The sequence below is a fragment of the Dunckerocampus dactyliophorus genome, chromosome 8, assembly GCF_027744805.1.
Source record: "Dunckerocampus dactyliophorus isolate RoL2022-P2 chromosome 8, RoL_Ddac_1.1, whole genome shotgun sequence".
Taxonomy (NCBI): Eukaryota; Metazoa; Chordata; class Actinopteri; order Syngnathiformes; family Syngnathidae; genus Dunckerocampus; species Dunckerocampus dactyliophorus.
In genome coordinates, this window is record NC_072826.1 from 20235435 (window position 1) to 20262898 (window position 27464).

The window sequence follows — 27464 nt, forward strand, 5'->3', positions numbered from 1 at the left end:
CTGAAGGTTGCGTGTTCAATCCTCTGTCCTCTCGTGATCGTATTGAAGTGTCCTTGGGCAAGATACTGAACCCCCTGATGCTGCTGAGTAGGTAAATGTGCCAGCAGTGTCAGAGCGCTTTGAGTGCCTTGGAGGTGGAAAAGGGCTTTACAAGTGAAAGACCATTTACCAATCAGCAGACATGTGGAAAAAAAACCTTGGGTTAATTACAAATATATATCAATAAAATATATATAAATAAATAAATACAAACTACCACTACTAACAATAAACACTACAAAATAAAAAAATAATTCTCAACCTTTTACTTACAAATCTTGTTACAAATATTATAAAATATATTATAATAGTATATATTATGAAATACAATAATAATAATAATAATAATAATAATAAAGTCACGTTTATAGTGATATGTTAGATAGTTACATTATTTACGCAAAAAAATCCATTTGCATATGCATGTCTGGATAAAAGTTGAGATCCATAATTTATTTCTACTTGGGGCAGTTACGGTCTGCTTGCATCGGGGCCAAAAGGGGCTATGGGAACCCAACCGAAATGGCAGGTGATTTGAATTGTATTTTTACTGAATATGGTAGTTCTACAAAGACCAAGACAACGAATCCACCAAAAACCTTTAACCTCTCAGTTAATTCACTTATAGACATATGGAGATGATTATATCCAAAAGCAAGGGACTACACTTGGTATTCACACTCATAAGATAGTTATAGTAGATTAGATTATCTGTTTGTGCCTCAGTAGGCTATAGTACAGATAACTTATCTTACCTTGTGAAATAAATAATATTATGATATCAGACCATGCCAATGACTCCAAAAGAAACTATGTGTTCACAGAGACTTTGGAAAATGAATAACAAATATTTACTAGTAATAATTTATAGATTACGTGAAAGAGCATGTTGGTGTGTTTATATCAGTCCATGTAGAACAACCTAACCCTCAAGACAAACTTGAGGTTGGTTTTCAACGGGATGCCTTTAAAGTAGGGTTGGGAACGATAAACCGATGCGACCAGATATCCGGTTTGACAAGCGAGAGATACAGTCGGTAGCAGCCTCCTGCGTCGATAAGAATCTGCCACAAATCCCTAGAGACATGTACCAGGTATCGCAAGACTAGCAAGCAGATGACACTCTGTCTCTCAACCAACGTGAGACAATGGGTTGCCGGCGAAACTATTGTCGCGCATACTCTGTAGCTTAGCATGACTGAAGATCTAAATTGATTTAGAGAGAATTGAATTGAATTGAAATTGAATTTCCACAAAAAATGATATACATCGGAGATTAAGGATGAAGACGCTACACCAGGGTTGTCCAAAGTGTGGCATTTGCGGCCCAAGACTGTTTTTTTAAAAATAAGAGTATACAATAGGGTCTGATATGTGATGGAAGGGGAGAAAAAACAACATTTTTTTCAGTTGGTTGTAGCTCGGTGTGCATGAGTTGTGGGAAGTGTCACATGCTTCTTTGGCATGGTAGTACGGTACTGTGTGTGTTTCTCTGTGTTCCTCTGGACTCTGGGCCATTTGGGAGATGTGTTCCTTGGAATTATTATTGTTGTTACACTATTTTTGGGGGGAGAATGTGTCCTGTTTTGTCCTTTTTGGACAATAAAAAAGAAAAGTTGCTGCCCACTTTGTAATGCACTTTGAATCATCGTTATTTTGTCATTATTTTTCAACAGGACATTTATAAGCAGAAGCATTCATGACAATTACTCCAAAACAAGCACTGCTGCGGTACGATTCCTCACCATGAAATACTCTTGTGTTGCAAGCGTGAAGCATTAGTGCAGTCTTAGTTAGGGTATTAATACGCTCCTGAGGGATAAACACTCGAACCAAAGGATGTGGACTTAGAAATAGTGAGTTGATGCACAGATGACTCACTACAACCTCACACATGATTAAGTGTATCATGTTCTTAAGTCTACCAACACACACACACACACACACACACACAAAGGGTATATTATAGTTAAGAAAGTGCAGGTTTAATGAATTTCTGTGAGTGAAAAGAATAAAGCAGCAGCCTGCAGCATGATGCCGTATTGTTTGTTGCAAGCCATCAAATCACTTTTCCATATTTACAATCATGTACTGTAGTAACTACGTAAGCATTCCTAGCTAGAAAGGACGTTCTTAGCATGAAACAAGGTGTAAACGTTGACTAAGAACTTCAGTGATCATCATAGCCAAGCAAAAGATGCCCAAGGTGGTGGTCTTTTTTTTTTTTTTTTTAACCCCGCTATTGCAAGAATTTAGTAGGATTTTGAACAAAAAGTCCTCTGCATCATATAAAAATAGGCCTTTAAAAACTTCAGGGCTCTGACTAAAGTTTTCGCAGTTGCTCCTAAAAAAAACCAGCAGAGTGCTCCTGTCGTATAGAGGATCTTGAGTACCGATTTTTGCAGTATCCATCCATCCATTTTCTATACCAATTCTCCTGTTTAGGGTCACGGGGGCATGCTGGAGCCTATCCCAGCTGATTTCGGGCGACAGGCGGGGTACACCCTGGACTGGATGCCGTAGATTCTTGAAATCAGCAGAGCACTCCTATATACAGGATCTTTGACAAGAGTTGTTTTTACCAGCAGGTCCTTAAAAACAGCAGAGTGCTCCTGTCATATAGAGCAGTGGTTCTCAACTGCTTTTGCTGCAAAGCGCCGACCCAAACTGCAAAACATTTTCTACTCAAATTCCTCAAAAAGCCTACATTTAAAGGGACGCTGGTTTGCAACGGTGCCTAGGCACACACCTCATGGTGAATAGCACATTTTTTGCCCAAGCAAAGACCAACGACCCACTGAAAACGGCTCTGTGACACCCACACAAAAGCTGTTTTTGTGTAAAAAATCGGCCATATGACAGGAGCGATCGGCTGTTTTTTAAAGTCTTAGTGCAAAAACACTAACCAAAGGTCCACTATATGACAGGGGCTGCCTTTCAGGACATACACTGCAAAAATATATTCCTGATTAATTGTAAATGTTCTGGGTCATGCTGTCACCTCTTATGATCTAAATCAACAGCTTTCAAAACAAAAGTATATATACTGGATTTTTAAAGCCAGCTGCGTGTTAAAGGTGAAACGAGTCAACAGCCATTTATTAAAAGAGTATAAGTTGTTGAAGGCATAAGAAAGCAGCTTCTTTTGGATTGGAGCACTGCGGCTATTGGTGGCGCAGTCTCACTTCTCTATAATTCATGGCTGCTAATTCGCTGATCTGTCAAATGTTGCTGTGGGCTGTGATTCAAATGTGCTTTGACAAATGGCATCGACCTAACATCCTCTTTCCAAACATACCAGACAGGGACATGAAATAGAAGACAAAAAAAAACTTTACAGCGCTCTGTCTTTTTTTTTCCAGTCAGTCGCAACATGATGGCATATTTTAACAGGAGGCCTTTTTTTTTTGTCAGGGGCTAAAAATAGATCTCCATGGAAACACTATGCATCCCACTCGTGTGGAAATACCCGCCACTATGAGAATGTGTGAATTCAATGTGTGTGTGTGTGCAATCAGAGAATCCAAATGTGCAATGACCTTCAAACGTCCTTGTAAAAACGACAAGTAGCGGCAAAGACACGAATATTGGATCATTCTCCCATATTTTCATTTCTCGTTTTTGCAACTTTTCCCGCGTTCATCATACGCTATGCTCGTGTCGCCATGGCAACAGGCTTATGTAATGATCATCAACACTGTATTGACGCAACAAAAACTGCAGCTCGTCCCCCCCCCCCCCCCCCCCGCCACCCCCAACCCCCCCGAGCAGCAAATCAATATCTTTGTGCCGTGTTCCCAGCTTTCACTATTTGAAAAGCGAGCGGGGAACAAAGAGCGACGGCAGAGACGCTCCAAGTGTGACTCAGAGAGCACACCAGAGACACGGCCACCGAAAAAAACGGCAAGAGAGAAAGCGAGAGTAGGCTGGAATGCAATGAATGCTATGAATAATAAGCCATCAGCGAGCGGCTAAAAGGTGGCTAATTATCCTGCTCTTATTAGACCACGGTGTGATGGAGAAATGTGTCACAGTGTCCTTGGCAATGACCTCCATAATAGCAGCAATAGTTACTGCATGTACCAGGAAGAAAATAAGCTGCTTTTTTACCTGGATACCTGCCACAGTTTCATTACCTCTGCCAAAGAGGGTTTTTTTTATCCGTGTGGGCTGGTTTGTATTTATTGATTTATTCTTTGATCAAATTATTATTTTTGTTTTCAATATTATTTCTTTAGTTCAATTTTTTTAAATATGCATCATGTTTTTCATGTTTGCTATTTTCTATTTTTATTGCAGTATATTTTTTGAAAATACATTTTAAAAGTATCGTTTATTTTTAGTAACTTTTTATTAATTTTATTTCATATTAGTGTAAACATGTTTTTTTTCAGGAGCAGTCGTTTTTAAGAACCTTTTACAAATCCTGTATATGACAGGTGCTCGCTGTTGTTTTAGGGAACTACTGCAAAAACGTTAGTCAAAGATCCTCGAGATCACGGGAGCGCTCTGCTGTGTTTAAGGACCTACTGCAAAAAAGGTTGTCAAAGATCCTCTGTATTTCAGAGCGTTCTGCTGTTTTTCAGAATCTACGGCAAAAACTCTAGTCAAAGATTCTCTACATGACAGGACCATTTTGCTTTTATGAAGGGTCTGCTGCGAAAAACTCTAGTCAAAGATCCAATGTACGACAAGAGTGTTGTGCTGTTTTTAAGGAGCTACTGCAAAAACAGTCATCAAAAATCCCCTACAAACAGGAGCTTGTGCTTTTTTTAAGGACTAATCAAAGATCTTCTACATGACAGGAGTGCTCTGCTGTGTTTAAGGACCTACTACAAAAACACATCAATGATCGTCTCCTCGCAGTAGTGCTGTGCTCTTTTTAAGGACCTAATGCAACAAATATTTTCAAAGATCCTCTATATTAGGGATTCTCTACTGTTTTCAGTGGGTCGTAGGTCTTGCCAAAAAAAAAAAAAATTGTGATGACCCGATGTCCCTGAACGCACCTCACGTTTGTGCTGTGTTTGCTCGGTCACCACGAGCTGCCTACCATGTTTATGGCCGACTTGGCCAGGTTTGAGCAGGAGGGGAAGGACATAGGGTGTAATCTTAACGTGCCGTCCGTCCGACACACAGCTGAAGATTATAATAAAGACTCGCAGGTACAGTTTCATGTCCAGTTCATCTATTCATGCCCGGTTAGAGCTATTGATCCAGGAAAAGGGGCGGTCTACAGTAGAAATGGACCTCCTTTTATTATTAAACTCACCTATTGAGTTAGTCAGAAAAAAGCAAAGTTTGTTTGATATAATTCTTACAACACGTTAGAAAGTTAGCACCCTAGGCAGCAAACAGACATTTTAAATATAAGATATTTAAAAAGTTTTAGTTGAAAGACTTGGGTCGCAGATTGTTACTGAGGCGTGACCGTGAGTCCAGCAGCCAAAGCAGTTGAGAACCACTGATATAGAGGAAGTTTCTGCAGTAGGTTCTTAAAAACAGCAGCGAGCCCCTGTCTCATAGCAGTATTTGACTAGCATTTTCAATAATCAATTCATTTAGCAATAATACAAGTTAAACATAAAGTGGTGTGAGAAGAAAGAAGGCAGTAAACTAAAATATTCCACAGAGATGAAATGAGTGCTCTTGTATTTGAGCGAGAGAAACGGGGTAGTTAGTTTCTAGTGAACTCCTACTGAGACGATGGGTGGCAACAATAATCCCAGCGTGGAATATGAATAAATGAAAGCGGTGGCATGTGAGAGGAAGGCCACCACACCCAGCAACACAGCCGGTCCACCCGCTGTTCCATTAATATTCTCAAAGGAAAATCATAATCATATCCTCACACATCATGGTGAATCCAACATTTAAAAAGACACAAGACATGCACACCTCGACTTTCAATGTCATGCATCGATGGATGGATGAACACAGGAATGGACACACACTGGGATGGAGGGATGGATGAATACTGTGATGAAGGGATGGAAGGATAACAGGATGGATGGATGGAAGATACTGGGATGGAGGGGTGGAAAGATAATGGGATTAGGGATACTGGGAAGGATGGATACTGGGACGGAACAATACGGGGATGGACGAATTGAGGGATAATGGATTGGATGGATGTATAAATACTGGGATGGGGGGATGAAAGGTTAATAGGATGGATGGATGGAAGATACTGGGATGGAGGGGTGGAAATATAATGGAATGGAGGGATGGATACTTGGATGGATGGATACTGAAGTGGAGAGATGGAAGGATAATGAGACGGAGGGATGGAAGGATAATGGGATTGGTGGATGGAAGGCTAACAAGATGGATGGATGGAAGATAATGGGATGGATGGATGGACGGAAGATAATGGGATGGATGGATGGACGATGGAAGGCTAACAGGATGGATGGATGGAAGATAATGGGATGGAGAAAATAATGGGATGGATGGATGGCTAGATACTGGTATGGGGTATGGAAGGTTAACAGAATGGAAGGATGGAAGATATTGGGATGGTGAGATGAAAAAAATAATGGGGTGGAGGGATGGATACTTGAATGGATGGATACTGGGATGGAGGGATGGAAGGCTACTGAGAAGGACGGATGGAAGGTCTTCGTCACATTCACATGGACAAAAAAAGTGAAGCTCAAATTCAACCCATTGAAACGGAAGGAGGCCAACATCAGACTGGAATCAACGATACGTCGCATGATTACTCTTCTATTTATCGGTGCTCAAGTGAAACTTAAAACAAATCTTGACCCGGAATTACTCTAAAGTTAATAAACCAATTAATTATGTCCAATATTTCAAGTTAATTCAGATAAAAAGGTGTACGTTTTTAAGTGTGCAGGACTAGGGGGTACTTGGCTTCAGGTCAAATGGCTGAAGGGGTATGCGACTGTAAAAAGTTTGGGAACCACTGATATAGAAGATCTCTGATGACCATTTTTTGCAGGAAATACTTAAAAACAGCAGCACGCTCTCCTGTCATTCAATTTTTTGGTATTTTTTCTTAATTTCTCAAAGATTACTGCATAATCTTAAAGACAAAATTCAGGCATACAAAGAAGGTGAAAATCTCTGAAGTTGTCTCATTAGGCGTTGACCCAATTTAGGAACTTCCGGCTATTTTTGTGCACTTTTTTTTTTTTACAACTGAAAGTAGAATTCAGATGCTAACATGCTAATAGAACTATAACGTCATGCAAAATTGAGCAACACACATTAGCACCGAAACATCATCGGAGGTGTCCTGGCTGGTCCAACAATAGCCATGAAAGCTTTTTGACAAGCACTCACGTAATTTTCAAGTTATGAAGGTGAAATACTTCCATATTGGAACCTTAATAGCCTTTAATACCTTGGAAGCACAACGGCCGTTTGCAATGAAGGAAATGTGTGTGTGTGTGTGTGTGTGAGAGAGCGTGTGTGTGCGGGGGCAGCTGTACAAGTGGGTGAGTTTAGTTGTCAGGCACTGTGCTCTACGACTCTGACTCATGCGAGAGCACGCCGAGTGGAGTGAGAGAACACAGCTCACAGCTCCTTCTTTTCACACAATCCACTCTAATCCCACTCCGCAATGTAACTCACCAGCCACGTTGGAGGGGGGGGGGCACAATTTGGTTAAGACCAAAAAAAAAAATGGATGCTTGTGTTAGAAGAAGAGAAGAAGAAGTCATCCCACGTTAATTGAGTATAACATAAAGTACATAAGCACTGTTGTTTCCATGACAATGTGTCTTGCATTTTTTTCTTCTTCTTCTTGAAAATGTGATTATGTAACATCATGCAAGGAAAACAATTATGAAACAGCAACAACAGGCCCATAGATTACATATTTGGAGGGGATGGATGGGGAATTGACGCAGGCTGCGTGCATACAATAGAAGAACACAGATGAGTTGGACTTTGTTGTGTGTGAGAGCACACGGGAGTGTTTGGTGATGCCACCAAACACTTAAAACATGCACTGACTCACACGCCAGTCACTTGGTAGCAAATGTCAGTGAACGTGACAATTTATACGCCATCATACTGGAGTCCTAAATCCATTTAAACATGAGTAAGGTCTCTTTGTAACTCTCCCGTCAGTGAAGTATATTTTGTTTTGCTCCAATATCCATACAATCCTTAGTGAACACTCATTTGCACGTTGCTGTGCTGTAAACGGATGTGTTGTGACTCTCGTAGATTTTTCATACTGGGCTGGAAGCGAGGTTCTTATACGTGATCTCACATCAGACTTCGGGGGACTTTTCCCCTGGACTGATCTGTGTTTTGTCAGGTAATGTTGCGTCACGTTTGACCAGCCCTACAGTTTCACAGCATACGGGACACTGCGGTTTGCCACTGGATTCTGGAAGAATTAACATATATTGGTCCATCCGATTACTTTTAAATGTTCCTTCTTTTCAACTTCTCCTACTTTTGAATCCATGATTCTCTCATTCACTTCTCGGCAAGTCAACAAACTATTTCATTGGCTCGTCACCGTGTTAGCTGTCACATAACCTTAATAACTGAAGTAACTACGCCCGTAGACTGCCGCTTCGATCGGTTCGCGAGCATGATTATATGCTATTATTATATTTCCCATTCACTTTAATTGGTCACAACTTCGAACAGGGCAGTCACTAGGTCCATATCCGGACGGAGGTCTGCCATTTGGTGATAGCTGCTATATACACTATAGTCACCTTTATACTCGTATTACCCAATATAGTAGACATAATAAGAGTAAATAAGACATTTAAGACATTAGACTCGTGCTTGTGTGTGTTGATGTAAATATGTTCCCTACGGGAGCTAAGTGAGTTGCGGACAGGAAGTGACGAGGGTTCAGAGTTGAGTTTAGGGATTTACTAGGGATTTTTATTAGGAATTATTGTGCTTGCTGTGAGATAATTCAAACCTGCAATAAAAGCCTGTTGCTCCGACGATCAAGTCTGATGAATGTGGCTCACCGAAAATTACAGTAACATAACTAACATCTAGTGACTACGTCAATGTCTTTGAATGCATCTTATGAATGTCTTATACTCGACTTTACTTCATTTATCCATTTTTGCTTGAAAATGCTTAATTTAGGCAAAAAATACATAACATTGGCTTAAATATGCATTTGTCTTGGAAAACAATAGGCCATATTCCACCATGAAACAGCATGATTTATTAATATGTCTTTGAAAAACTGTGAAGAGACAACTGTAAATGGCAAATGGTCTTTCACTTGTAAAACTGTTTTACTTATTACGATATTTATTATTTACATATTATATGGTTTTTTTTATATCCGTCTTGCTTTTTTTGCTATATTTTCAGGCTTAAGAAAATAATACGTTTCAAATCAAATATTTTTAAAGAGCTTTTTTAAAGTAACCATAAAATAGGTCTGTCTCATGTCAATTGCTATCCATAAGTTATTCTATTATTTATTTAGTTTAATAGTTGTAATGTCGTTATATTTTCATAGAATGCATAATATACATAATATTTTTAAATAATTTATATATACTGTAGAATAATGTATATTAATATACATCGTATTTTTAGAATATTTGTCTATGTATTTATTTATTTATGTATTTATCATACATCATTTTATATTTTTATAAAAATATATATTTTTCAACTGTATCATCAAAAGACCTACCCTCTCATAAATACCTTGCCCCTAACACTGTAGATACTCTCTCCAGTTGAGTAAATCAAACCATCATGCGTAAATACACGAGTTGTCACATGCTATGTGAGCTACTAAGACAATACAATTGCATCAACAGGGAAATGACACTGACACTTTCTAGTCGACTAAAGCAGAGTAAAAAGCAGGAGAGTGCAAATCATCAATGCTCCTAAGGAATGAAAAGTGAGCGTGGCAGAAAGGGAGCGTGACCATGTAGCATCTTGGGTGTCAGTGTCTAGTTTCAGCGAGGGTAGGATCACATACACGGCGGACACAATAGAAGACAGCTAATAAAACTCAAAGTCGAGCAGACAGAGTCATGAAATAGTCATGAAAGTCAAACATACACGCTCTCATCTTCGCTTGCCATTAAAATGATTTGTAAAGCACATTTTCTAATGAATTAAAGCATATTTGTTTTGTAAATCAGGCTCACAAACACTTTAGAGCCGTGGGGGAATGAGGCAATGGGGACTATTTGACTCGTGCACGTGTTCAGTTTCATTCGATTGTCATGTGACTGAGGCCTGTCCAAAACAACAACAAAGCATCCATCTGCTGCATGGACTCAGCTCCATTAATTGTCCTCAAATGGGCCACGCTTTGGACGCCCCTGAATGGGGGCTATGGTAAGCAGGTTCTGTAATTTAAAAGTTCTTGGACAATAATTGTGTTGCATTTCCTCAGATGATTGACATGATGTGATGGCGGATTATATCAAGATTCAGTCGTAACGCAATCAGAGCAGATGTGAAGGCACGATGACAATGATCTGCATATGTGCTATCTAATAAACACTCACAGGGGAAGGCGGTGTTGTGAGTCAGCACCCGGCACCAAAAGAATCTGCTTATTGACATCTGTCCTCTCAATTCAGTCAGGCATCTCACTGACCGGCAAGCGAGGTAACTCAACAAATCGTTGATGACATCCTTAAATTGCTTCTCTCACTGATAATTTATCTTTACATCGTCTTTTTTTGGGAGAGCGCATTTCCAGTTGCTGAGATGAGAACATGTGAGAAGCGACCACATTCCTGTGGAAATGTTCATAAGCCATTATCATCTTTCACAAGCTGCCGGACTGGAAGACTAGAATAGGTAGCGTCTTGCTGCAATGCACCATTTGGCAGGTAGGCGCTAACATCACACAGATCACTATGACTTTGTCAGCAATGACAGAAGCACCAGCAGAGGACAACATGTCGACCCGGCAAGTTTCCAACTTTGAGGTAGTTTTACAGCACCTGTGTGAAAGGCATTAACAGACAGCCGGGGAAGTGGTGTGAAGTTTAACACGTGAGAGGCACTTCCCGGCATTTGTATGCATTTTTACAGTCAGTAATGTTGGTCTGTATAAAAGGCGCCCACATGGGATAGGTGGACAAAGTCGACTTTGGAGGTAGTATCAGAAGCCCCTTTCACACTGCCCGTAAAAGATGCATTTTTCCATCTCTAATCCAGAATAGAATAAGGGGAGGCACAGTCAACCAGGCAATTTTCCTCCTTTGGAGGTGGGACAGCGCCTGCGTGAAATGGAATAGCGGAAAGTATGGATAGGGCTGTGAAGTTTAACACCCAGGCCTCACTTTTTCGGTGATTTTTTCACATATTTTGGCAGTAACGTTCTGTATAAAAGGCATCAACATAGAACAAGGGGACAAAATCAACATGGCAATTTTTTTCGACTTCATAGGTAGTATCAGGAGCCACTTTCACACTGCATGTAAAAGCTGGCATTTTTCCATCTAGCCAGCAATTTTTATCCTTTTTTATGTGTTTTGCACTTTTATGTAAATGTTACGGAAAGGGGGAGGAGATTTTCCAGTTACAGAGATAGTTTTAGAGGTGGAAGAGTGCCTGTGTGAAAGGGAATAGCAAAACGTTTGGGCAGCTGTGTGAAGTTTAAAACCTGAGCTATCAAAGCCGTAACAGAGGTGGCACAGTGCCTTTGTGAATGAAAATAGCGGAAAGTCAGGACAGTCGGCACTTTTTTTTCCTTTTTTACACATCGCTCTTGCATATAAATGTCATGAACGGTGGGGGGCAGGCAATTTTCCAGCTTCAGAGGTAGTATCAGAATGACTTGTAAATGACTTGATGTAATAAAGTCGCACCAACACAAACTAGTGGAACAAGAAAATAATGTTTTTTCTCCATGTTGGTGCCGCTATACACGCTATACACAGAATGGGGGGACAAAGTTGACCAGGCAGGTTTCACACTTTGGAGGGAGCATCAGAAGCCTTTTTCACACTGCCTATTTTTCCCTACTTTTTATTACCTTTTTTCACAAAACATTCTTCGGTATAAAACGGCACTAACACATAATAGCGGGAGAAAATTAAGCAGACCATTTTTAGGCACTAACAGAGCGGTAACAGCTGTGTGAAAGGGAATTTAACGGTAGAGGTACAATTTCACCATGACCAAAAAAAAATAATTCAGCCACCCTTCACGGCGCAGGATTATTCTTCTTCAGCGACCTGCCAACCTTGGTGAAATAAAAAATCAAGTTAATGCGCTAGCCGACAAGACACAGTGCAAGAATGGCTCTGTATCATTTATAATCTGTCCTCTGGGATCTATCGCTCTTATTTTAGTCTCTTTCTACCTGTGCTAGCATGGATACAACGGGAGTGGGAGGGAGGAGAAAGTGTCCTTGTTATACAAAGCGATCCCTTGTGGGTACGAAGGGAGATAAAATAGACTTTACCAGACAGGAACGCATTTGTGGGGAGGGGCTAGATGAGTATGATCATCAAAAAGGGAAGGAAGGAGAGGTTGGAAGTTTAGCACCTGCCATTTTGACTTCCTGCTATGTTGTTTGTCTGCACTGCAAAAAAACAAATCCCAGCACTGACTCGAATATAAGGTGATACTATTCCCCAAGGAAAACAAGTCTGAAAAAGACAGGTCTATTGATTTATACATGCATGTCAACAGTTCAAGCAGTCAGGGCTTTTCTTCCTGTCACTCACACAAGTATCTCAAAGGCTGATAAGAAATCGGGATGAGCCGGAAATGGAAATGCATAATCTGCCCATTCCACAGCTGCAAACTCTTCCGGGTTACACATGTTGATTGATACACATGATTGTGATGTTTTTGTGTTGATACAAAATACTACGGCAAAACAACCATAGTCATACAGTATATCCGCACACTGTCTGAAAGTAGAACGTAAACATTTCAAGCAGGAATGAACAGACACAAAACAAACGTAAAAAAAAAAAAAAAGTCCATCCACACGAGTGAAGTTAAAAAAAAAATGGCCACATAAAAACACATTCACCAGCTGTCAGGCACATTTTGTCGAAACCCGAAAACGCAACCACATTGTATTGGTATGTTCCAATCCCGGCACTGCACGCACAGGGAACTGGGATGAAAGGTGTGCAGGCTGCTTACTTATCTAGTCGTCAGTGCTAATGACACATTTTCTCAAAGCTTGACCGTACTACCGTACTTTTTCTTGTCATGTTGGCAACTTCAAACGAGCATCTGCGTGTGTGCACTCATGATGCATATGATTGTCCTTCAGGCACCAATTATCTTGGTGAAAAGGACAAGAAGCTTTTAAGCTTTTTAATACTTTCAATAGGAAGGAAGATACAAGTGTTAAACATTTCAGGATAAATAATAAGAAAGGTACAAAGTTGTGGGTGGGGTGAGGGCTAATGTTCAGTTCGGCCCACAACCTAAAGCAGGCTTTAAGTTTTAGCCCCCTGTGCCATTGAGTTTGACACCCCTGAGTTAAACTATATACATAAACTGACAAAAGGTTGTTTTTAATTTTATTTTATTTTGTTGTCATCTTACATTCCATTAGAAAATTGTCCAAACATGGAAATTACCAAGTGAGAACAAATAAAAAAAAATGTACCTTCATTTCATGTTTAACTAAGCACGGTTTTGAGTTAAAAGTATTAAGAAATTACTTTTATGCTGTTTGGATTTTGTCTAGAACGTCTCACGCGCCACTCCCATGGCCCCCATCCCTATCCTATCCCTATCCTATCCCCATCCCCATCAAGCCTAAAAGAGAAACTGATGCAAATATTCCAAAGAGCTGATGAGTAATCAATAGCTTCAGTGTCAATGTGTGATCAGGAAGCATTGTGTTGCAATAAGCTACAGTTTACAAAACAAAAGCCTTCCCCGATGGGCATGAAGTATGGCGGATGATTTATCTGACCACCATCGACCACTGTCAACAAGACCACTTCCCTCTCGGAGCTGCTCTGTCTCCAATCAAGACGGAGTCATTTGCACATGCTGCTTTGACTGTAATAAAAATCTTGATAAATAATGTGCTACTTTGTCTGTCACCTGTCTACATTTCCAAAGCAGCATGAAAAAAAAAATCATAGCCTAAAATTACCCCCAAAAAAGTAGAAAATTAATTCTGCAGGAAGTGTGTCTGAAATTGTTAAATTGTATTAAAATCTTACTTTTCTCTTAGTCTATTTTATTTATGTATATATATATATAGAGAGAGAGAGAGACACACACACACACATACAGTGGTGTGAAAAAGTCTTTGCTCCCTTCCTGATTTCTTATTTTTTTTGCATGTTTGTCACACTAAAATGTTTCAGATCATCAAACAAATTTAGATATTAGTCAATGACAACCAAACTGAACACAAAATGCAGTTTTTAAATAAAACTTTTTATTATTAAGGGAGAAAAAAAGTGATTGCCCCCTAAACCTAATAAGTGGTTGGGCCACCCTTAGCAGCAACAACTGCAATCAAGCGTTTACACTAACTTGCAATGAGTCTCTTGCAGCGCTGTGGAAAAATTTTGGCCACTCATCTTTGCAGAATTTTGCAGGTTTTCCAGCCTTTTTAAGGTCATGCCACAGCATCTCAATAGGATTCAGGTCAGGACTTTGACTAGGCCACTCCAAAGTCTTCATTTTGTTTTTCTTCAGCCATTCAGAGGTGGACTTGTTGGTGTGTTTTGGATCATTGTCCTGCTGGAGAACCGAAGTTGGTTTCATGTTGAGGTCACGAACAAATTCCAAGACATTCTCCTTCAGGATTTTTTGGTAGACAGCAGAATTCATGGTTCCATTTATCACAGCAAGTCTTCCAGGTCATGAAGCAGCAAAACAGCCCCAGATCATCACACTACCACCACCATATTTTACTGTTGGTATGATGGTCTTTTTATGAAATGTGGTGTTACTTTTAAGCCAAATGTAATGGGACAGCTTTTGTCTCGTTCCCGTATTTTCCCAAAGTTCTTGGGGATCATCAAGATATTTTATGGTAAAATTACGAGCCTTAATGTTCATTTTGTTCAGCAGTGGTTTTCGTCTTGGAACTCTGCCATGAAGCCCATTTTTGCCCAGTGTCTTTCTTATGGTGGAGTCATGAACACTGACCTTAACTGAGGCAGTTCTTTGGATGTTGTTGTGGGGTCTTTTGTGACCTCTTGGATGAGTCGTCACTGCGCTGTTGGGGTAATTTTGCTTGGCCGACCACTCCTGGGAAGGTTCACCACTGTTCCATGTTTTCACCATTTGTGGATAATGGCTCTCATTGTGGTTTGCTGGAGTCCCAACGCTTTAGAAATGGCTTTATAACCTTTTCCAGACAGGGCCATGTAGGTTGGGATTTTTTTCTCCCTTAATAATAAAAAGTTTCATGTAAAAAATGCATTTTGTGTTCAGTTGTGTTGTTATTGACTAATATTTACATTTGTTTAATAATCTGAAACATTTAAGTGTAAAATAAGAAATCAAAATTTTTCACCCTTTCACCTTTCTCCCTTGCTAAATTGTGGTTCAAATGTTGCTCCCTCACTATATATTAAAAAAATAAATAAATCAATAATAAATGATAGCTGTTTCGTGGATGACTATGGCCTATTATTAGTCCAAACATATTGTTAGACAAGTTATCAGTAATGTTATGAGACATGACATTAGATTACTTTACCTTTCATGCTGCATGGAGACTGTCTACTCAGCCATCAGAGCCAAGCCGACATGCCACGGTTGAGGTCGAATGAAAAAAAGTTGTCCTCTAATTTTGTGTGGAAGTGGTAAGTTTTGCCTTCTTTGTCCTTTTTCCCCACTCCGTTTGAAACACTTTAAATTTAGAATAAGTCAATTGGAGAGGCCAACTAATTAGCTCGGTAACTTGCTACGCTAGCGGCGGCCATCTCTTATGACCCTGCAGTGAGACCGTAGCCTGTGCAATGTGATGTAAACAAAGAATAGGGGTGTAAAAGTGACTATTGGGGTTTTATTTCATGTCTGCAGGGCTCTAATAATGTTAAAAAACCCTTTTTAGAGAGTCCCTAACAGGTTTTCCATGCTCGAACTACGAAAATAGTGTTTGTTAATATTGAATCCCATTTTGCGTAAATACACTTAGCGCAATCGAGTCTGGAACTAATTAACCATGATAAGCGAGGGATGACTGTCTATGTTTTTTTCTTGTAACGTCCCATTATTGAGACATGACCGTCACACTGCATGTAGTCAGCCATGGCATGTCCATCAGTAAAAATAAGTTCTCCTCCCATTCTGTGTGGTGAGAGTTTAGATTCTTTGTCTTTCTTCCCCACTCACTTTTAAGGTGACTATAGGGGTGTTATTTCATGTCTACAGGGCTCCAATAATGGTAAAGATTGTATTTAGAAAGTCCTAAACAGGTTTTCTATGCTCTAACTATGAAAATGTTCCATTTATTAATGTTGAATCCTACTTTGCGGAAATTCACTTATTGCAGTCGGGTCTGTAACCAATTAACCACGAAAAAGGAGGAATGACTGGATATGGATTTTCTTGTCAGGACATTTTTTCGAAATGAAATATTGCTTTTATCTAGATTATACCTTTTTTGTGGAAAAAAATAATTTAAAAAAATTTTAAAAAATATGTTTAAAAAAAAAAATATATATATATATATATATATATATATATATATATATATATATATATATATATATATATTTTTATATATTTTAATTGTCTTTTCTTGTAAAATTTGGATTTTTTTCCTCAAACAAATATCACTATAATCTTGCAAGATTACAACTTTTTTTTAATGGAAAAACTAAAAATATATTCTTGCACGATTTTGACACTAATCTTGCTTGGAATATTGAACATTTTACTTGAAAGAACACTTTTTATCTTCAAAAATACATGAATTCATTCCCGTCTGATTACGACTTACCTTGCAATATTAAACTTGTTTCACCTTGTAGACAGTAATCGCTCCAAAAAAGATTTCATGTAGTACTTTAATTCAATTTATTGTTTAAAGTCCCACTGATACAGGACATAATTGTGGTAATGAATTGTATTTTTCCTTGTTAAAATGCAGAATTGTTCATTTGTCTGATGAGCACAGCCTTCGTTTCCCCTAAAATCTCTCTGAGGAAAGACTCAAGAGCGAGCGAAGGAAGCGTAGAGGAGAGATGATGAAGGTTATGGATGTAGAGCAGCTCTATTTAGGCTACGCTGTACAGAGGGGCCCGCTGGGATAGCAGCGACCGACCAGCAAACAGAAATAGAAATGGGAGCAGAGGCGTGAAAAAAAAGGAGGAAGTGGAGCTAAAGGGCAGGTGGAAGGTGTAATGAGGAGCTATCAAATGATAGCGCATCTTGACTGATACTATAAACTACAAGACGCTTGAAAGATAAGGCTAAGTTTTGTTATTGACAAACGAGCGACTAATCAAGACAACAACTGCTTGTCCTTGAACACTAAACACGCATGTTGATGTCCTCTGTTTTGTTGCAGATGACCCTTTTTCATGTTTACATTCGAAGAGGGACGTGAGAATGGATTAATGAGTGAATTGATCATGATTCATTCTGTCAGTGGTGAGGAATACATTATGGATTATTGTCTTAAGGCAACTGAAGCTAAATGGAGGGCAGTGCAAGGCTACAACCAGCAGCGGCGCTGTTGATTCAGTGTCAAACTCAAGGCTCGGGGGCCGGATTTGGCCCGCCATATCATTTTATGTGGCCCGCGAAAGCCTTGAAATAATGCATGTCAAAAGGACACTTATTTTAATATTATTTACAAAATATTTGTATATATATTGTAATTAATTAATTGTAATTAATTTTGTCTTTTCTTTTTGAAGCTTTGTTTTTCATTATTTTGCTTTTATATAATTGTAAAATTATATTTACATTATTGTATTTTTATCTGTATGCTGCAATTTATTATTTTTGACTTAATATAAATATATTTAAATAAGTAAAAATTTTAATATATAAAAATAATAAATAATTTCATTAACATTTACCGTTATGTTTACTATAAATAATGAAATAATATATTAAAGTAAAAAGAAAATTAATATTACTAACAAAAACAACTTTAAAAAAAAAATTTTATCAAAAAGACAATCTTTAGCGGTAAATGTATTTGTTGTCAGTATTGACAGAAAACTTTATTTTTTTTTGTTGTCAAATCCAATGTAAAATGACTTTTTTATTAGTTATTAATGAAAAATCAATGTCATAATTAACAGATTTTTAAAATAGAATTATAAAAAGTGGCCCTCTGAGGATAACCATAACCGCGATGTGGCCCAAGGTGAAAACGAGTTTGACGCCCCTGGTTTATAACATGATGTCACACTGCAAAAATCCAAGCTAGATCCAATAAATCAGGACTAAAAAGATTTGGTTTCTTACCAGGTTAAATAAATTTGCTTATCCAAGTAATACAGTAATCCCTCGCTGCTTCACACGTCCGATTTCTTAGCTTCAAACCATCACGGCTTTGCAAAAATGTACAATAATTCAGAAATCATGGCTGTTTCCTGGTTGAATATTATGAGTAAAAAAAAAAAAAAAGCATATTTAAGCAAATGTATGTATTTTTTGCCTAAATTAAGCATTCCCAAGTATAAAAATGGCAAAATGAAGTAAAACACAAGTATAAGGCATTCAGAAGATGCAATCAAAGACATTGTGATATGTAGTTTTCTACACTGGTCACTAGGTGTCAGTAACGTTACATTGATAGAGACAATAGCCACTGCAGGAAGTACTCTACAGGACGGGAAGGAAAAAATTAATAGAACAACAAGGAACTCTCCCAATGCTAACATATGACTCTATACTATGTTTCATTTATGTCTTATTTTCTCTTATTATGCCTCCTATATTGGGTATATCCTATACAAGCGTAAAGGAGACTATAGGGGTGTTGTTTTATGTCTAAAAGGCTATTCATGTTTTTAAAAAAGGTATTTAGAAGGTTGTAAACAGGTGTTCTAGGCTGTAACTATAAAAAGGAATCCTTCGCGGAAATTCACTTATCACCGGTCTGAAACCAAATAAAACCCGCTAAACGAGGGATTACTGTGTGTGCTAAAATCTGAGATAAATTAATTTAAAAAAAGCTAAAGAGGACAGGATGTTGGAGAAAAAAACATTAATTGAAGCTGCTATTTCCAAAATTCTGAAAAGTCACATATATAAAGGGTGACAACATGGTCATTTATGAAGGATACTGGTACAACAGTGTAGTGGTAAGGAGCAAACCGCTCAGCCAGCATGTTAAAATGCATGCAGAGGTAGATAGTAATGACTCATGCTCCTGCCATCATGTGGAAACTACTTCAGGGGGTTGCCTACAGCCAAGGCTATTATTGCAAATGTTTGTTGACCTGCCGGTAATTAGAGACCTCCAGCGGGTATTTGCTTTTGTAGACCACGCACCTGGCAACTATACTTGGCGGTTAATTGAAGAGAGGCGTTAATTGGAGCATTTACAGTAGTTGCAAAGAGCCTCTTCCCCCGCTAATGTTTCCAGCTCCTTCTCGGCAAGGCCTCAACATGTTCTCACTACATCAGATACTATCAATGTCCTGTCGCCGGAGGAGCGCCATCACCGCCAGCCTTCTCACAACTAACTCGAGGTGTCGCAGCCTCCAGAACGGAATTTGTATACTGTCAGCATCCTTCCGAGTCACAGGAGTCAGGTCCATAGCACGTGAAGCATCCTGCTGGAGCATCTGTGAAAGTGAGCTGTATACGCGCTGACATCCCATCTGCCCTACATGACTTATTCACCTGCTGTCTGCCTGCAGGAAAACACGAGCTTCTTCAACCCCCACTCACCTACACAGCATACTGTCAGCATCCTGCCTACACAAAGACATGCCAATCACTAGTCATATATACTGGAGCACATTGGCCTCCGCAACAATGCTACGCATTCGCTCCAAAGCCCCACAAACCATATCAATAACATATTCAATTTGTGCAATCAAATAACACAGTGAATGTTTTTTCTTTTATAAGTTAACTCGAGGCAGTAGAAATTATGCAAATAAGTATTTTAATTAGAAGGAAATCACTTGATAAGTAAAATAAATACCAAAAATGCAAATATCATACAGACTAACCCTCAACTTGAAATTGTTGCAAAATATATCATATCCTACTTTCATGTTTTTGTGTATTGCAGCAAGACTACCATTGTAACACATCATTTATATAAATATGTATATATAGATATCCATCTATTTTCTATGCCGCTTATCCTCATTAGGGTCGTGGGGCCTATCAGCTGACTTCGGGCGAGAGGCGGGGTACACCCTGGACTGGTCTCCAGCCAATCGCAGGGCACATATAGACAAACAACCATTCACACTCACATTCATACCTATGGACAATTTAGAGTCTCCAATTAACCTAACATGCATGTTTTTGGAATGTGGGAGGAAACGGGAGTACCCGGAGAAAACCCACGCACGAACCCCTGATCTCCTGAACGTGTGGCCAACACGCTAACCACTAGGCCACCGTGCGGCCCTATACGTATATTAGGGGTTCTCCGATCGTGCTTGTCAGGATGAAACCGTGGGGATTCCCCCGAAAATGAGGCTTTGTCGCTGCTTGTATGTAATTCGCACTTTGGATACTGCTTTATCATGTTTGTTCAACTTTCCCTTTCAATTTGGTATCCAACTAACATGCAGACTTAAATCATAGCAAGTGGACAGAAGCATAGCTCAAGTTCAACCCATTCAAAAGGGAAGGATCCCAACATCCGTCTAAAATAAAAGATATGTAGGACGAATACTTAGATACTTTATTCATCTCCAAGAGAAATTCACATCTTCTCTATTGATCAGTGCTCATGCTTCACTTCTATTGAAATTTCAATTACTTACTATAAAATTAATTAACCGGTGAACCATGTTTATTATTTCAATTTAATGAAAATCAAAAGTGGTTTATGTGTGCAGGAGCAGGGGCTACATGGTTTCAAGTCAAACGTCTGAAGGGGTACGCCACCGTGAAAAGGTAAGATAAACAATTTGATCTAACACAGAAAGTACCTGGTAAGTAAAAAAAAGTATTTTTGTCTTCTTTAATATTGGTGTACCAGCCAGGACACCCCTTGTGCTGCGTTAGCACGAGTGCAATGTTTCCCATACATTCATTTATTCAAAAGCCTTGGGCAACCTGTTCGCCAGTGCTTATAAACAAACGCACCTGGTTGTATTGGGTATCAAGTGAAGGGGCTGATACATAGGTCAACCCTGTCAGGGGGCCTTTTCACCAGCGTGGGGCCCACTGGGACGCAAACACACGCACACACACACACACTACACGCTGCAGCAGTGGACAGCGAGCAACACGGAATCCCCTCAAAGATAATTAGCATGATCATATTTCCTGATGTAACATGTGTTCTGCGACGCAGATGCACAGAGGAAAAAAAAGAGGTGGTAAACACGCATCACCTGGGATCACTGATGCAAATTGCAACACTTTCCATCTGCGTGAGAATAATCCATTCCATCAATGGATGATCCATCCTAACCAGGAGACGAGCTCAGCATCTTGCTTGTTAGCAGATCTTCGTCTGAGACGACATTGCAGTAGAGATGATGCCGTTATGCAAATACGCCGTTGCTCCAAATCCAATAAATCTCACGCGCCTGCAATAATAACGCATTGCACGCATCTCATAAGAGACTTCTGAATAACTGAATAGACGTTTACATATTGTTCCTCGTGGCCTGTATTGCCAATGTATACTAATGTACTGCATTTGCTACTGGACAAACTCTTAATGAAAATTTTCTTGACTGATTTGAATATGTTTAAATGAAATACTGTGGACTGTGCTATTAGAGAGACGCAGTACTGCGCAAATGTCCCATAGTATCCTATGTTTCAACAAGGAAGGCCTCAACATAGTGTATTGGAAGTGTGTTGTCCAAAATCAAGCTTTCGCGTTGGACTATAAAGTTTAAAAGTGCTTTGAGTAAGACCACAACATGTTCTGTGTGTGTAACTTTAATGCTAATGAGCTGTGTTTGGCCACGCCTGTCTCTGTAAAGGTGTGTCTCCAAGGAGTGTGCTCACTTTATCCATTCACGATTCAGCTGTTGTGCAAATTCCTGCCTTTTTGGTCACTTTTTTTCCTCTAAACACAGGCAGTTTTTTCCCCACACAAAACACATCATTCATCAGAATTTGGTAATAATGTATAAATACGTGATAAAACAGGTAAAATGTACGGCATACACGTACCACTGTACCACTTTTTTATATATATACCTGTACATGGGGCAGGTTCATCTAGGTAGGGGCGGTAAGGTGGTTTCCCCTTCATGACATCATGAAAACTTCAATAACTGATTGTTTTCTCAAAAGTGAGGGAGATGACAGACTTTTCTCATATTTGGTGCTCATAAACAGAGTCTAGCAACACATATGCCTGTTAGAACAACATTAAAAAGTCACTTTTGCATAACAGGGGACCTTTAATAAGCTATACAACGTTGGTGCCGATGTTCTTGGATTTAGTTGATGTTTGTTTGGCCTTGGGGGAGGTCTAGTCTCCTCATATATGATTGATAACAGACTTTTGCACTGTAATGTGTATGCTATGCTGTTGATGCATGACATTGTTTTCCCAATACTAATCTGACGCATAACAGACTAGAATAGACAGCAAAAGAGCTTATGCATATTAATAACAATAATTACAATATTCTGCCTTTTGTTTCGAGAGTTTCATTACTTTGCTCTTTGATTTGGTGCAAGTCCACAGGCAGTAAATTCCCCACCACCGGTGTTTAGCACACTAATAAAACGGGTGCTGGCGAGGAATTATGTGTCACTTATGCTAATTTTATTACGCTTTTGCAAATCAGCTTCATTTCAATATCGCCACGACACTGCGGGCGCGAATCGCTTTGCACAGCGACTCGGGCCTGTCTGAGTCACTCCTCGTCAGCGGTCCTTTTCATCACCGTGATTCACGGGTTACGTAACACTGCTGTGTTTCATGTTGTTTAGTGAAAAGACAGCGCTGCAAGCAGATAGGTGCCTTGGAGGTTGTGTCAGCGCCACACAAGTGACTTCAGAAGAAGGCGGTGTCGACGTCGGTACATGACGAAATTGCCAGAGGAACGCATGACCAAGACAGTCTCAGTCAAAAGTTCAGAGACACTTTGTCATTCAACAGCATGGAAAAGTGTCTCCAAACTTTTGACTGGTGATACTGTATATAATGACAAATGATTGATGATCAAAAATAAGCAAAGCTAATGCTGATTCAGCTAAACTAAGCCCTATTTTGAACTAACTTCCAGCAGCATAAGAATTACTGCCTCTGACATTCCATAAATATAGCGATATGCCACAGACAGCAGGGGGTCCATACTTTGTCCATCAACAGCCACATACTAAAAAAATCAAAGGATGCGGGGGCACATTTTACTATTTTTATTAATTTATATATTTATATTATTTATTTTATCATATTTGTACACTATTTTGGAATTATTACACGACATCACAAACCAGCTGGAGGTTATGAAACCAAACGCCAACCTCACTCGCGGTGCAACCACACATAACACAACAAGCAAAGCATGTGGAACACACAAGGTGACTGCACCATACAGGCTATCCAGGTGTTGAAATAAACACTTACACACTAATATTACTAATAATACTATTTTATACTTATTTATAACCCACAAGGCATGCTGGGTGACTTGCCGTTGGGGAAGTGTGCGCGTGTGCCACAAAAACCGTGCAGATTTTTGTTATACTTTTTAAGAAAGAATATTTTTTTAAAGTAATTTAGTTATTAAAAATTACACATTTCTGTGCAGAATCCTTTGTTTTAACTTAATGACATTTAATGACCATCAGTGGTCATAGGGACCAGCAACATAGCGACGATTCTACCTCGAGCTGCAACAACTCATCAGTGATTAATCCATTGTCCAGTTAATTATTTTGACAATCGAATAATTGTTATTTGATTTAACAATGTAAATATCCTTTGATATCAGCCTATAAAATGTGAATGCTTTTTTATTTCTTTAGTCATCCATGACATGAGACCTATTATCTGTTTAGGGCCTAACCGCTTAGTCGATTAATCAAAAGAACAAGCTTCAGATTAATCAACTATAAAAATAATCGTGAGTTGCAACACTAATGCTGACATCAGCCACTAGCACTAACCTGCATCTATTACTTGTTATAAAAGGTAGAGTGTTTTTTTGTTATTTTATAGCGATTCATTTTTTTTTACTTGATGCTAAAATGTTCATTTTTCATTTTAGAGGCTGTTTAACAAGTGATTTATTTAGCATAATATTCCAGTGGTTAACGCCACTTTACACTTGTATAGTAGATAATGAAGCTAAAATATTACTTAACACATTGCCTGTAAAGTTCCTAAAGTTTTGTTATGATTGTGACAGTTTAACGCTGGAAAATGATGTATTTAGTCAAAACGAAAATACAAATTGGAAGAAAATGATGGAAAAATGTCTTAATTACTAAAACATTCTCATTTTATGTAGAAAATCTTACAAAATAAAAGGAAGGTCCATGCACTGCTGACGTTACCCACGAGCGTTAGTTAGTTGCTATTAAAGGATGCATTTAATTTTTAATTTTTAAATTAATTTTAATGTAAACTTTTTACGCTAACAAACGTGTTGTGCATGTGTGAGAAAGATATCACAGTGGTGAACTGACTTTTACACTTGTAAGGTTGTTGCAGAATGTGCAAATGTAATGGTAAAAAATGTTTGTTTTTTTTAATCATGCCAGAGTTTGACTCTGGAATGGATTATTTATTATATTCTGATAGGAAAATTATTCTAAATCAGTCAAAACAAATTGGAACGCCATTAAAGGAACTCAATTTAGAATTTTGTGATAAAAAAAAGCGTGTCTATCTTCTGTTTGTTGATGATAATTATTGCATTTGCACTGTAGTGGAGGCCAAACATGAAGATGACTGCACATCTCGTATGCACTAAACCTTCAAGCCAGTTGGTATGCGCCTCAGCAAGGTAGCGTGTGATTGGCTGATGGCAGAATGACACACATCGGGGGTCTCTAAACTGTCCAGAGAGATTCCTCTGCATACTAAGCAGGTAAACGGTAGGTTTCAAAAGGGACTCCCTCTGCTGTGAGCATCCTACATACGCCACAACCTCCTCCAGGTCTTCAACCGAGCAGGAAGTGAGTCATGGATTCAAACAACAAGACATCCATGCACTGACAGAGATGAAATGGGAGCGTTGTGGGGGGGGCTTACCTTCCGTGGGTGAGGTTTTCAGTCGTGTGCAGAGTCCCTCGACGCCCCCGTAGTCCTCCTGTAGCTTGACCACCGCCTCGGTGCCGCGCAGCTCCATGAGCGAGCGCAGCTCCATGAGCGAGCAGCCGAAGCCCGCCGCATGGTTGCCCTCATTTCTTTGGTTCTTGGCGTAGAAATCGCTGTTGGACATGTCCCCCATGATGCCCGCCACTCAGTCCGTTCACAGTTGTTATTGCTATGAGGACAGGATCTGTCTCCAAGTTGGCAACCAAAAAAATAATAAAGAAAAATGCCGCTTAAATATAGATATTAAAAAAGGGGGGCAAAATCCAACACTGAGGAGAGGAGGACCGAAGGGGAGGGGGGTGACGAAGAGACTGCAGGGAGCATCCAGGTGAGCGTCGGACGGCCCCAGTGGTCAGGTCCTGAGAAGGTCACACCAGTCCTTTTTGAGGAGGAGGATGAGGAGCTCAGGCTCTCCACGGCTGCAGTCCAGACCCGCTCCATGCATGGCTTCCCATTGCTGCCTCCTCTACATGGTGGTCCTCCCCATCACTGCTGCACAAGGAGACAGATGGAGACAGAGCAGAGGAAAGAGAAGAGGGAGGGGGTTAGTCCAGAGAGGACAGAAGGTGAAGGACGGAGCGTTCGCGGCAAGGACGGCAGAACCACAGCCTGCTGCGGTAACTCTGCTCTGCTAGCGCTGCTGCTAACCTCATTCTGAGGACAACCAGAGAGAGAGAGAGAAAGAGAGAGAGAGGATGGAGGAGGAGGAGGAAGAGAGGGATAGAGAGAGAGAAGAAGATGCTCCTCTCAGATGCAGAGAAAGAGGAGAGGAGGTGTGCGCAGGCGGTAAGGGAGGGAGGGAGGGAGTGAAGGAGGATTGCTCTGACGACAAAATGGAGAGGCGGCATGTCGCGTCGCACTGTCGGAGGGGCAGGATGGTGAGGAAGGGGGTTGGGGGGAAGGTGCTAGTATGGCGTCACACGTCTATACCCCAACATACCCTAAACCAGTGGTCACCAACCTTTTTGAGACCAAAATCCCTGGTCTCGGCCGTGACCCTGTACGGGTCTACGAACCCCCCCAAACATGGGGGATATATATATATATATATATATATATATATATATATATGGAGTTATATTTGTGGCCTAACTTTGAGGTAGCAAAGGCAGACTGAGCCCTATTAACGTGCAATAATTACTGTTGTGTGCGCAAGCACATGGCTGCAGCGCTGTCACTCCCTCCCTCTCTCGCTCGACCTTTTTGCTAGCACGGGGGTGTGGCGAGTCGGTGCAGGAGGTGAGCCGGTGTACTAGTGTACTTCCGGCCGGGCTCTGGGGACTGGGCTCCTTGCTGGGGCTCACGGGTTGCTGCCTGGATAGCGGCGAGGCGTACGGGCGTGTTCAGTGGACAAAATGCGTGCCTGTTGATGGCTTTCCGAGAAAGCATTTCAAAATGTTCTCACAATCAACCGGGCGGTCCCAAAGATCGACTCGTAGCTCACGATCGACAGATTGGCGACACCACTGCCCTAAACGCTCCAAATATAGCCTCGTTACATTTATCTTCATTGGAAGAAGGCCATCACTGGAAAGAGGCTCTCATTCCCCAATTTTGAAAATGTCAAATTCATTTTTTAACTTTAATAATGCTTTAGCAAAGGAAAATGTGTCTCTCTTTGGTCGTTTATGAACAAGTACAACACAACACGCAACACAGCAGCAACAGAACCAATGAACTTAAGCTTTGAAATGTCGCAATTTTTTCGGCAGTCCTTGAACAAACCTTGTACTGTACAGGAAACTTGGTGTTAATTGGACAGCGTTTGATATGTCATATGATCTCTGGTAGACATGGCACTTGTACATTAGGGCAAATTGGGGGCAGTGCCCGACCACATCCAGCAGGTGGCAGAATAAAAACTGTGATACTATATGACAGTAATCCCTTGTTTATCGTGGTTAATTGGTTCCAGGCTCAACCGTGATAAGTGAATTTCCGCAAAGTAGACTTCCTTATGTATATGTTTACAACCTTCTAAAAAGGATTTTTACACCTTTAAGCTCCAAAATTGCAAATTAGATTAGTGAATTTACTGCCATCACCAACTTTGGATCATACGGATGATTTGTCTCAT

General features: G+C 39.9%; 1 protein-coding gene across 11 annotated transcripts in view; it reads right to left on the reverse strand.

Moving 5' to 3' along the window:
- Positions 1-27464, reverse strand: part of atp2b2 (ATPase plasma membrane Ca2+ transporting 2) — a 144825-nt gene that overhangs the window by 73781 nt on the left and 43580 nt on the right. For 10 of the 11 annotated variants that reach the window (XM_054783311.1, XM_054783317.1, XM_054783315.1 and 7 more), the window contains exon 2: positions 25322-25879. In XM_054783311.1, the coding sequence (XP_054639286.1) occupies positions 25322-25520 (199 nt within the window). In that variant the 5' untranslated portion in view covers positions 25521-25879. The remainder of the gene's footprint in view (positions 1-25321; positions 25880-27464) is intronic. The other variant, XM_054783310.1, reaches the window with a different exon arrangement.